The following is a 12,268-nucleotide window of genomic DNA, read 5'->3' on the forward strand; positions in this document are numbered from 1 at the left end:
ATTGAAGATTTTGCAGCAGGACGACCACAGGGCCTGCAGCCAAATACCCGGTCAGTGGATTCCTTGTCGTGGTGACTGAAAACAAGACCTCAGAAGGAACTTTGCAGCAGGGATCGATGAAGAAGGCTCTAGCCAAGGTTTTCCTCACAGCTGAATGCGGTTATGCGGATTTGGCGCCTTTTCAAGGAGCCTAGAAGAAGACAGAAAATCGTGGTTGAATTCTCGTTGTTACAAATGTCCAGCACTCTGTTGTGGGGACATTTCAGACTCAATTCGTGTCTCTGGAGATCCACCAGGGTGATCACGAAGTTTCAGTGAGATTCAGAATTCGGAAGACTGTGCATCGCACAGTGGTTCAAGGTCCCAGGGTATTGCAGCAACGCAAGGCCGCAGCAACGCGGGGGATGGTTCAAAATGCAGGTCGTCTTGAGTCTAGTGAGTGTCACCAGGCTATGGGTCATCGTTTGCGGAGTCCCCAGGTCGATTGGAAGGAAGGCCTACAGCAGGCTCCGGTCGCCGGAAATCGTTTCTGCTGCTTTTCCTTCATCCTCCTCTTTGGTTCCAGTGGTCGACTTCTCTTCAGCTTCCAGGTTCGCAGTATTTAACAGGAACTACAGCACCACCTCTGCATTCTCTACCCGCACTCTACAAGAAGGGGCAGTCTGGATGTCAAATCAGGACAGCCAGCACCCCCTACTGGGATTTGTCCCCGTTTAGGCAAGGAGAATACAAAGGGCTGTGGAGTTTTGGACTCCTCCCTCGCTTCTTGCCCTCAGACAGACTGGACCCTGGGAGTTGGGTCCAGGGTACTTCCACCGAAGATAAAAATCACACAAAGGAATTTCCCGCCCTGAATGTCAGGGGAAGGACCAAGAAAGGACAAGAACCACTAAAATGGCGTAAAAAGAAGACCGGGGCTATTTTGGTAAAATGAGCACCCTTAGGTACCTTTACTGCAGCTGTGAACACAGCCTGCGGTAAAGGTGCACCAAATTAGTAAAAAGTATCACTGCCACCAGCCATTGAAGGTAAGCTTGTTGCTTTAACAGAATTGTTACAGCTTTAATGTGAAAGGGGATATATTGTATCTCCCCAGCACTCCACATAAGGTGGGGTGTGGTGGCTTCACAGAATAAAATGTAAAAGTGATCCAAAGATCCTTTCTACCCCTGGGAACTGTAGTTCTCTCAAGGTTAGCATAAGAAAGAAAGTTGAAAGTGGTGCCCCTAGGGCAACACAGCAACAACAGGCACTTATTGCCAATAATTTGTTAAAGAGGAAAACTTTAAAAAGACACTATTGGAGAGTCAAAAAAATGACACCTATAAAAAGAGTAAAATATTCTGTGAGTGTAGAAGAAGGTTCCCACTCACAGAGGTGTTAAGGAAAAATATCTCACTAGTAAAGCAAAAGGTTCTGGGGTTGACCCAGGTCAGGAAGATTTACCAGTTCTGTGAAAATCTTACCCAACTCTGGCTTTGCCCCTCGTTACTGGGTTCCCTCTTCTAGGTTCACGCTCGCCTCTTTTTGGTTATTGGTTTCCCTCGACCGGGTTCACTCTCACTGACCTTTGGTTGTCTACTTCTCTCTGCAGGATTTACTCTCACCGATGGTTATAGACAGTACATCATGGGACGTTAGACTTCGACCCCTTTTATTAGCATCCCTCTACCCGTTTCACTCTCGTCACTTGTCAATTTCCTCTTACTTTTTATGATTGCAGGATTCACTTCGCTTACTTTCTCAACAGTTTGTTGGTCAAAGACCTTCAACTGTACTGGGATTTTGCTAGACCTCCTGTATGACTACGTTGACCTATTCCTTGTGGTTTCCCTAGGGTCTTCTGGTATCAGTAGTTTCATTCAACATGGCATCGACCAAGGTTTCTCTAGTGAGCACCCACGTGGTGCCAGTTCCCTCTGCAGCTGGTCTTAACACTTACAGTTCTTTGAAATCTTCTTCACATGCCAATTTGCGACTTTCATTCAACACAGCACGGTTCACATTTGTTCTCCCTTCGACTCACCGGCTGTGATGAACCGCTTGGCTTTCCTTGGATCTGAGGTCAAGGCGGGTACCACAGTAGCAGGAGTTAACCTCGCTTCCGCTCATCAGCGTAGGCACGCTCAGTGTACCGTTGACATCTGCTGCAAGACACTTGTGCTATTGTCCATGCCCTTATGATTCCCTCTGCAGACGATTTGCGGGTCAGAGTCGAAAAGGGCAGGGCGCTTCTCTCCTTGTCAGCCTCTCGATATTTGCCACCTTTCTTCTCCTTTTGAACTGCTGGTCGGACAGCTGTCTCATCGTGCTGTCTGCCTCGCTCATCTTGTGCTCTTGTACTCCACCTTTTATCCATGTGGGGAAGGGAAAGGGCCGTCAGGTGTGCTTGAGTCAGGTCTATTGCCTGACCCTGGTATTGGGACATGTCAGGTAAACGGCTCTGGCGTTAGTCAGTCGTCTTCCATGTTGTGTGAAAGTGTTGTTGTTGGGAGGGTGGGTGGGGAGGGAAGCGTTTGAATATCCTGTGTGGTATGACAGGGAAAAGGTGTCGGAAGAAGGGGGATACCGCGTCTTACCCTCGGTGTCCCACTCCTACTCCCCAAGGCCCCCCCCCCATATTGGTGATCCTCCCGCACTAGTCCACCCCAGGAACTGGATCCAATAGCGATGGCTGTGCCAATAGCAATGGCCGTGTCCTGGCCACCTGGATGACAGATCCCTGGAGACTAGCCAGGGAGACACCTTCAGGTTTCTCACGGGATGAGCTTTCTCTTAATGTGGACAGACAACGCTAACCCATTCCTAAAAGCTAAATAAATACTAGTCTAGGACCTTCAGTGCCTGACTACATTAAAGTTAAAACCCTACATGGTACCATCTTTGAGACAGAGATCTTTCTCAATACAATGCTTCCACAGGCTGTCAAAAATGGAACTTGGCAATAAGTCTCTCTGCATCGTGCCTCTGGAGGGAATCATTTTGGATGGATGAGCATTTTCCATTTATAACTCTGGTTTATTCAAAGCTCCCAATACACGTCTAAAACCCAAATTTAGGATCTATGACTATTTTGACCGTTACACTAGTGTAAAAGCAGAGTGATCTTTGTATTTGCTAATTTCTTTCACAAAGCACCGCCACAACGAACCATGGCTTCCAAAAATACAGTTTCCTGTTCATTTTATAATTTTACCATTAAATATGGTTTAAACTATATTGCAAGAGAACAGATTGTGTAATGTTTGCTTTATTAACCGCTGCATTTTTTACATGGAATCATGTCAAAAGAAATCAATAGATTAAAATATAACAAATTAAACTGGCGATTATGAGATACAGACTTCCATAAGCACCGGTTGCGGGCCTGGCCCAACAGATCCATCAATCTCTTTATACGCAGTAAGGCAGATTTGCCATAAGGGCTTCCTTTTGGGTAAGGGGCATTGATGGACCAGAACTCCACCTTCTATTTGTGTATTTAATGTAGGATTTAATAAAAAAGAAATTTGTAGAAGAAAGCAGATATCAGCAAAAACATTGAACCGCCACAGGCCACCTAACCAGTTGCCCATACTCATGCAACACCTTTAGTGGCGCTTTCTGAACAGAACTGCAACTCTGAGAGCCAAATTGCTGTAGCAGTGTCCACCCTGTATCAACAGCACAATGCAAACCATTCCTTCGACAACATATCAAGTCTCTCCAAGACAAATATGCACCATGGCAGCGCAGGCTGCTCCTTTGTCACTGCATAGTCAAGTGCTTCAGTTAGTACACAGAACTCAGACTAGTATCTCAAGAGAAGCCGTATTTCTAGTCACAATCTCAAGACTCTCAAAACTTGATTTATGCTCCTAGCAGTTTTGCGTTGAAACATGGTTTCGAAACAAGTTTAATGCAATCTTGTCAATTCTTTAAAAATCTCAAAATGTACCGATTTCTCAGCATATTCTGTTAAAAAGAGATGGCAAGTATGTACCAAGCTGATCACAAAAGCTATTACATAAAAAAGAGACTCATTTGCTAACACATTTAATTTAAATTCATTAGCTGTGGGCAGAATTGTAAATTAGGTGTAAACATTCATATGCAGGTATCTTCAAGGACAACTCCTAAAGTGACCGGAAAACAGGGATTTCTTCTCAGAGAAGTCAACTATGGAACTTTTTTTCAATAACAAAGTATACTGTAGTAAAGCACTTTCGCAACGCAGCATATATAACACTATAGTATTTACTTACCCGGATTAGCTGATGCAGTAGCCACAGGTGGCCTCCCACGTACTTGCGTCTGTTGCGTCACTGTGGCTGTAGTGGTGGTCACTGTGCGTGTTAACGGAGGACTTGGCAAGGTCACAGTTTTACCCTCTGGCTTCTGGCCATATGGCACTGGCAGAAACAAGCTACAAAATAGGAGAATGAATGGGTTAATCAACAAGGGCCCACCCACAAGCAATAACACCACTTGCAGAAACACTGGACTGCTCAGGACCCAGAACTGCTGGTGCACACGTATTTGGCAAATATCCCTCAAGTTGCACTGGTATAAAGATGCTTGCACTTGTAAAATTTAAACGTTCCATCATATGCTTTTGGTACAAGGTCATTGAGTTTTACTTTTCGCTTACTGGGTGTTAAGATGGATTTCCAAAATTAGCACTGGAGGTAGACTTTGGGAGACCAACCTGTTATGGTGAACAGGAAAGACACCACCGTCTAGCCAAAACCAATTAAGGTAAGCAACAGAGCTATAAGGCTTAGACTAAGAAGTAGGGGTGGGAGTGGCGTGGGGCTACATCGAGTCCACACAGAACGCCACCAATAATTTCAGTTAGACCGATAAGGACAAAAACAAACAATGATTTGTCCTTTAACATACACACTAAGAAAATAAAACACTTAGGCAAATATTGTCTTTACTGCCATCTTCTTCTCTGTCCCCTCTCAGGATCTATGGACTCATCTCCAATCTCTCTACTCTCACACCACTCGATAATGGTGGCAGGCTTCCAGGTGTATCATTAATGTATATCACACTGGAACTATCTTCGTTCAGGGTCCTCAACCCTACCTCCTCCTCTTTCACGGGCAACGTCATCCCTCATTAACTTCCTCCTCACTCCAGCTACTCCTTCCTTTCTCTCTGCCGGCACCCCCTTCCGACTGGTGTACCACAACCCTGGACCCTGCCTCGGAAAACCTTCAAAAGGTGGAGATCTCCTGCATCTAGCCACACTTAATGCTTGATCTGACATCAAACACTGCTGACATCTGCCCCCTCTTCTTGAAGACCCTGACCTCAATATCCTTGCTCTTACCGAGACATGGTTCAAGGCCAGGTCAGTCATTGCTTTTGACGCCCTTCTCCATGATGGCTATAAGATAATCTCCAAGCCTCACCTTAACCGTGCAGGCGGTGGGGTTGCTCTCATCTTACATGAGTGGGTCCCTTCTTCCCTCATATCCACCCAGCCATACTCTTTCTTAGAGAGCCTGGTCTGCAAGTTGGTCATGTCTCCCACCTCGCCACTGAACATTGCCACTATCTACAACCCACCTGGCTCTACCACCCTGTTCCTCTCTAAATGGGCTGATTTCTCCTCCTCTATCCTCACTACCACCACTAAACTCCTTCTCATGGGCGAGGTTAACATCCACCTCGACTCCTCAATCACAGCTCCTGCTCTCTTACATGACCTCTGCACCTCACTTGCTCTTCATTATCCCTTCTGGTCCTACCCACTCGGCTGAACACTCTTGATGCCTTCATCCACACCGATCTTTCACTCTCCTCTCCAATAACCACCTCAATCTCATGGTCATTCCACTCTCCCCCCTCACCTGGGTCCTTTCCTCCCTCTGACCATGCCTCCCCCCCAGCAATGCCAACCTTGTTCACTGACATACGTTGGATGAAACTGTCGGTTGCTGCCTTTGCATTTACTTCCATCCACCCTCTATCCCCACTACAGATTACCAATACCCTCGAAATGTTTGCCCCAGTCATGAGGATCTGCCTGAAACATGCCTCTAAGCTAAACACCTGGTATGACTCCGAACTTGCAGCTCTGAAACGCAAGTGCAGAGCTGCGGAACGGAAGTGGCAGACCTCAGGCTAACCCCCTGACAAATTAGCTTGTTGCCTGATCCAAAGGCAATACAGACTGCAGTCGCACCAAGAAAAGGGCCTTCATCTCTAGTGCATCCAACAACACAGCTGAACTCTTTACAATCTGCAAGGAATTAGCAAACCCCTCTGCAGTCTCCTCCTCACCCCTTCCCTCCTATGCCCTTCACAATACATTGGCCACACACTTCACTGCAAAAATGGAGAACATACTGAGCATTCTTGCTACCCTCTCCCACCTCCCGTTCACACACCCAATTGCCTCCTATGGCTTCCTATCCTCCTCGACTTTCTCTCCTACTTCTCTATCACACCTGATGACGTCACCAGAGTTGTCCGCTCCATGAAGGCCTTCTCCAAACAGGTTTCCCCCTGCTCCTACAGTACCATTAAGGACAGTATTGGCTCCTTTGCCCCTGCACTCGCTGATTTCTGCACCCACTCTTGATACTGGATCTTTCCCATCCTCCCTCAAGCACTCCCTTGGGCACCCCCTCCTGAAAAAACCTTCTGCAGACTGGTCTTGTCCAGCCAATCACCGCCCTATATCCATCACCCTTCTTCCTTGGGAATCTCCTGGAGAAGCTGGTCCCCCCCTACCCCCCAACTGACCTAGCACACTGGACTAGTTGGTTGACTCCACGACCATCAATCTGGATTCGAGCATCCAGGGGCATGGAAACTGCTCTTCTGAACACCCGTGAAGAACTGCTTGCATCTCTAGATTAAAACTCTCCAGCTGTTTTTACTCTACTTTCTCTCTCCTCTGCATTTGATACAGTCAACCACTCCATCCTTCTAAAACGAATCCACAATACCATAGGTATCGTGGAGCGGGCACTGGATTGGCTGACCTTCCTCAGTGACCGTCCTTCCGTCCCAGGTTATTGTGGGTGCTTACTCCTCCATCTCCATATGCGGTGTCACCCCCCAGGGTTCCAACCTCTTGCCCTGGCTGTTTAACTACCTTGCTCCGCTTGCACACCTCATTTCAACCTTCTCCCCAAACTTCCAGTGTTATGACGATTACACAAATCTTCTTCAAACTGCCCTCTGATTCTCCTCTTACTTCCTCCATAATTCCTGACTGCCTATCTGCCATCCAGTCCTGGTGTACTTCCAATTATCTCTACCTCAACGCCAGCAAGACTGAGATCCTTCCTATCGGGACTCATTTCTGTTCCTCACTCTGGCCATCTTCTATGGGCTCATCCCCTTCATCTGAAGCCAGAAACCTTGGAGCCATCTTCGACTAATTTCCTTCATCCCTCACATTCAGAAACTTTCCAAGAAGTCCCACTTTCAACTTAAACTCAAAGGAATTCTTACTTTCCTCACTTTCCACCAGAAGCTCAATGTGTCTAGAGCTCTGGTTCTCTCTAGGCTAGACTACTGCAATAGCCTTTTCCTTAGTCTGCCCTCTTCTATACAACCCAAACAGCTAATCCAGAACAGGGCTGCAAGAATTATCCTTGGCCTCAAGTTAAGGGGCTGCATCTCTCCAGCCCTAAAAACTCTCCTCTGGCTCCCGGTTGCGGCAAGTATCAAATTCAAATCCCTCTGCATCATCCACAAGGCTCTCTGGGGCAGGGGACCATGCAATCTACAACTTGCTGTCACGAAATACTCACTCCCGATCTTTACGTTCCTCCGGCTAAAACTCTGTTACGCGCTTCGCTAAACAGGGAGCTGGTGGCCAATCTCGTTTCTCAGCAGCCCCCCTTCTATGGAATAGCCTCTCTTCTTCTATGTCTTGAGCAGGATCTCCTCAAATTCAAGAAGCTCAAGACTTTTCTTTTCACCTCCTCCTTCCCTTTCTCCCTTCTCTGTTAAATTCCATAGTTGCTGAGATTGGTGACTGTTAGGACTGAATTTCTATACTCTGGCCTGGGGGACAGATGTATAGAAGGACAACCTATAATGTGACCGGGACAACTGTGGGAGCTGTATCCAAACCAGTTCAAGGTAGCAGTGATGAGTGGTCTAAGCTCAGTCTCAAGAGGTGCTGAGCTTGCAAAAGTTCCACAATGAGTACCCACGATGGGAGTCACAATTTACTTAGGCAGTATGTATAAAAATACTGTTATTTATTTATGGCCAAGTAACATTAAGAAAAATGACTAACAGGTAGAAGTTTCACACAACACCAATAATAGAATACATATATACAGTCACTAGAGTAGGGTATAATACAGATCAAACCCCTGAAAAGTACAGATTAGTTTATGCACTACAGGTTCCCAGAGAATTAGCCCTAACTTCAAAAGGTCATTCCCTAAGCTGTCTGGGGCCTTATGCCCAAATGTTCAGTAAAAGTTCAGAGACCGTTTGTAACGCTGGAAAAAATGAAGGTAGGGTTTCTGGGGTCCAGTAAACGATTCCAAGGGTTAGGCGACGAGTTATTCTAACAAAAATATCCCCAACTTTCAGAAGGCTTGCATGAGCAAGCAATGACAAAGGCAAAGTATTTTAAACGTTTTAGAAAAGTTAGCAACACTTTTAAAGGGAGTTTAGGGGCAGATAAGAACCACTAACTCAACCTCCCTGTACTCCGATTCTTCACATGACTTGGCAGGTCACTTGGCAGGTCAATGGAAGAAGGCTCAAGGTCGCTTTTCTCGCCGTTCGCAGTGATTTGCAGGGGTTGCAGGTTCGTGCAGATCTCTGGTTGGTGTCATGACCCTCGGTGGCAGAATGCAGCAAAAAACGATGCAGGACCACTCAGGACTGGACCCAGGTAAACGGTTACAGACGACGGTCACCGATGCACGAGGACGCGAAGGGACTCACTTGTCGCAGTTCGACTTTCCTTCCTATCTTGTGTACCTTTGATGATAGGACACTGAAATTCTGCTGAGGTAAGTCTTATAGGACAAGCTGAGGATCTATCCCCCCCGCAAAGTTACAGGCTTCAACACAGAGCAGTGAGGTCAGCAGCATGGTAAACTCTGATCTGGTCAGCCACATGGCGGTCACTGGACACTTACGAAGGCTCTTCTTCGTAGGGTACCAAGTAGATGTCAGGAATGGATGTTGCCTCCACTCCACGGGTTGCATCACCCTCGCAGGACAGCTGAAGATCAATAGCAAGACAGGGCTCTTCCAGGACAGCAGCAGAAGTTGGTTGCCAGGCCTCCTTCAGAAGGGTTAGCGGCCTCCTCACGAGTCTCACAGCTGGACAAGTGTCTTGGCTCCTTCAGGTTTCACTAGGATCTCTTGAGTGGGTGCAGGGGTCCTCTTCTTATCCCAAAAGCCAGGTAAGAGCAGAAACTCCTGCTACCCAATAGCAGAACTAGCCCCACACACACACACACGTCATTGGCGGGAACACTCAAGCATAACTCAGACACAATGAAACCAGTTTGTGGATTGGGACAGGACAGTCCCAGCCCACATGCCGCAAGCAAACACACATAGCCCTCCAGTAGCCTGCCAAAAACCTCCGCTTTCCCAGGCATAGGAAGCCCATGATTTTCCTGGCCTCACAGGCCAGGAAGAAGGCTACAAGACAAGATGGCCAAATGACAAGCAAAACATCTTGTGGCATGGCCATGTTTTGTCACTAGCCACAGTTGGTAGCCAAACGCGCCAAGGCTAAAACGAAAAGCACCAAAAAAAATGGGAAAGAGTCACTGCTGCCACCAGTTTGTCCATTTAGGACACCTAGAGTAACCAAAAATCACCTGAGTGTTAGACTAGGGGAGAATTCTCATAAGTGTGCTAATTTCCTTCACCTTCGAGAACCCCAGCAACTTTGCTGGATTTTGAGGACTTGATTTTTTTTACCTGGAAAGAGTGTGAGCCTTTTTTCCCCACTCATGTATTTTTTTTTGTCAACCTCTGTTTATTTGATTTTCAGGTAAACAAACATTTGTACACATAAGCAGGGAGTAAGAACAATTGATAAGAGCGAGCTCATCGCAAAGCAGAATAATCAAGCAAGACAAAATTTCCCCTTGAGTGCGGCCCCGTCAATAGTTCTGGTTTGCTGTGAGAGGCGGTGGCTTTCTAGAAAAGAAAGACCCACTCATGTATTTTGATGTGTGTTTTACAGTTGTGTTCTTTGACTTTGGAGTTTTAAGATGACTCCATAGGCACCTTTTCATGTGTGTTACACAGCACCCTCAGTGCAGTGACACAGAGATGTCTCTTTAGACTTCCCAAATGTTTAAATACTGTCTCTGGGATAAACTGTTTCCCAGAGAATGTAAGGAACAAGTTACTTACCTGTAACTGTTGTTCTCCAGCATGGGTCTGGCATGGATTCACATGCTCATGAATATTCCCCGTCGTCAGGCTGGGAATCCTCGGTAAAGAAAAAAAAACAGTATCAGTTTCGTTTCTGATCTGTCTTTCGTAGTAATAACCAATCACTGGTCTCTGCGTCATACTGACCACAGCCAATGACTGCCCTCTACCTAAGCACCGCCTCTGGCAGCCATCTTCAGATTTGGAAGCACGTGAAGTGGCAGTATGACCAAGTGAAGAGCCGCAGAGGGGTAGGCGGGAGGGTTCGCATGTGAATCCATGCCAGACCCATGCTGGAGAACAACAGTTACAGGTAAGTAACTTGTTCCTTCTCCAGCATGGGGTCTGGCATGGATTCACATGCTCATTAATAAAGAATACATAGCAGTACACACATGCACAACCACGGGAGGTGGCAAAGGCTCAACATTAAGCATTACATCAAACTCAACATTAAGCATCTTACCTCCTCACCAGGCTCACCTCAGGCTAACAGGTTGCGCAGCACTGCTTGGCCGACCCTGGACTCCTCCCTGGAATCCCGATCAACGCAGTAGAATTTCGTGAAGGTGTGCGTCGACCTCCACGTAGCAGCCCTACATATGTCCAGCAGGGGCACACCAGAAAGGAACGCCGTGGTAGCTGCGATCGCTCTGGTGGAATGGGCTCTCGGACGGCCAGGCAGCGGTCGGTTTGCCAACCGATGACAGTACATGATACAGCCGGAGAGCCATCTGGAAATGGAAGCCTTCGAGAGAGCCTTCCCCTGATTGACAGGTCCAAAGTTCAGAAAGAGTTGTGATGTCTTCCGAAAACACTTTGTGCAGTCCACGTAGAACTTCAGCGCTCTAGCCACATCCAGCGAGTGCAAAGTCCTCTCAGCCGGCGACGAAGGCGACGGGAAGAACACAGGCAACACCAAGGGTTCGTTGAGATGGAAGTCCGACGGTACCTTGGGCATGAAGGAGGGGTGCGTCCTGAGCACTACCCTCGTGTCGTGAAAAGTCAAGTACGGGGCCTTGCAGGAAAGGGCCTGGATCTCTCCCACCCGTCGTGCGGAGGTGATGGCCACAAGAAACGCTGTTTTCCACGACAGAAACTTCAACGGGGCCGAGTGCAGAGGCTCAAACGGAGGTCCCATGAGCTTGGTCAGCACCACGTTGAGCTCCCACGCCGGGGCCGGAGCCTTCACCGAGGGAACGATCTGAACAGTCCCTTCATGAACTCTTTCACCAGACGAGACCACAAGGACGTCCGCCCTGTGGTTCTGGTGTATCGGGAGATCGCAGCAAGATGAATCTTGATGGACGCGTGTGCCAGACCAGCTTTGGCCAGCGTCAGCAGGTACGGCAGTACCTGGGGAGCCGTAATCCGTAGAGGGTTAATCTTCTGTGCGTGGCACCAGACAGAGAACCTCTTCCATTTGTATCCGTAGCATTTAAGAGTCAAGGACGCCCTGGCCTTTGCAAGAACCTCTCTGCAGTCGGCCGGTATGTCGTATCCCCCAAACTCTAGCGCTGCAGGAGCCAGGCCTGCAAGTTCAGCGATTTCGGGTCGTGGTGGAGGATGGCGCCTCCTTCCCTGGAGAGTAGATCCGCGTCCACCGGCAGCTTGATTGGCGGGGACGCTGACAAGTCCAGAAGGTCCGGGAACCATATCTGCCTCGGCCACGCAGGTGCGACGAGGATCATCCTGCACCGTGACCTCTTGAGCTGGTTGACGAGCCGGATTAGCAGTGGCAAAGGAGGGAACGCGTCGAGGAACAGGCCCTCCCAGGGGAACGAGAAAGCATCGCCAATGCTCCTCGCCTGGGGAAACCTGCTGGCGAACCTCCGGCACTTGGAGTTCGTCGCCGTCGCAAACAGGTCGATCTGGGGTGTGCCCCACCGTC

The 12,268-nt window shown here is 48.0% G+C and overlaps 1 protein-coding gene across 6 annotated transcripts in view; it reads right to left on the reverse strand.

Annotated features, from left to right (window-relative positions):
* Positions 1-12,268, reverse strand: part of EP400 (E1A binding protein p400) — a 1,542,855-nt gene that overhangs the window by 558,294 nt on the left and 972,293 nt on the right. For all 6 annotated transcript variants that reach the window (XM_069620067.1, XM_069620064.1, XM_069620063.1 and 3 more), the window contains one exon: positions 4,245-4,405. In XM_069620067.1, the coding sequence (XP_069476168.1) occupies positions 4,245-4,405 (161 nt within the window). The remainder of the gene's footprint in view (positions 1-4,244; positions 4,406-12,268) is intronic.

Source organism: Ambystoma mexicanum, chromosome 10 (assembly GCF_040938575.1).
Source record: "Ambystoma mexicanum isolate Mex_15411 chromosome 10, UKY_AmexF1_1, whole genome shotgun sequence".
NCBI lineage: Eukaryota > Metazoa > Chordata > Amphibia > Caudata > Ambystomatidae > Ambystoma > Ambystoma mexicanum.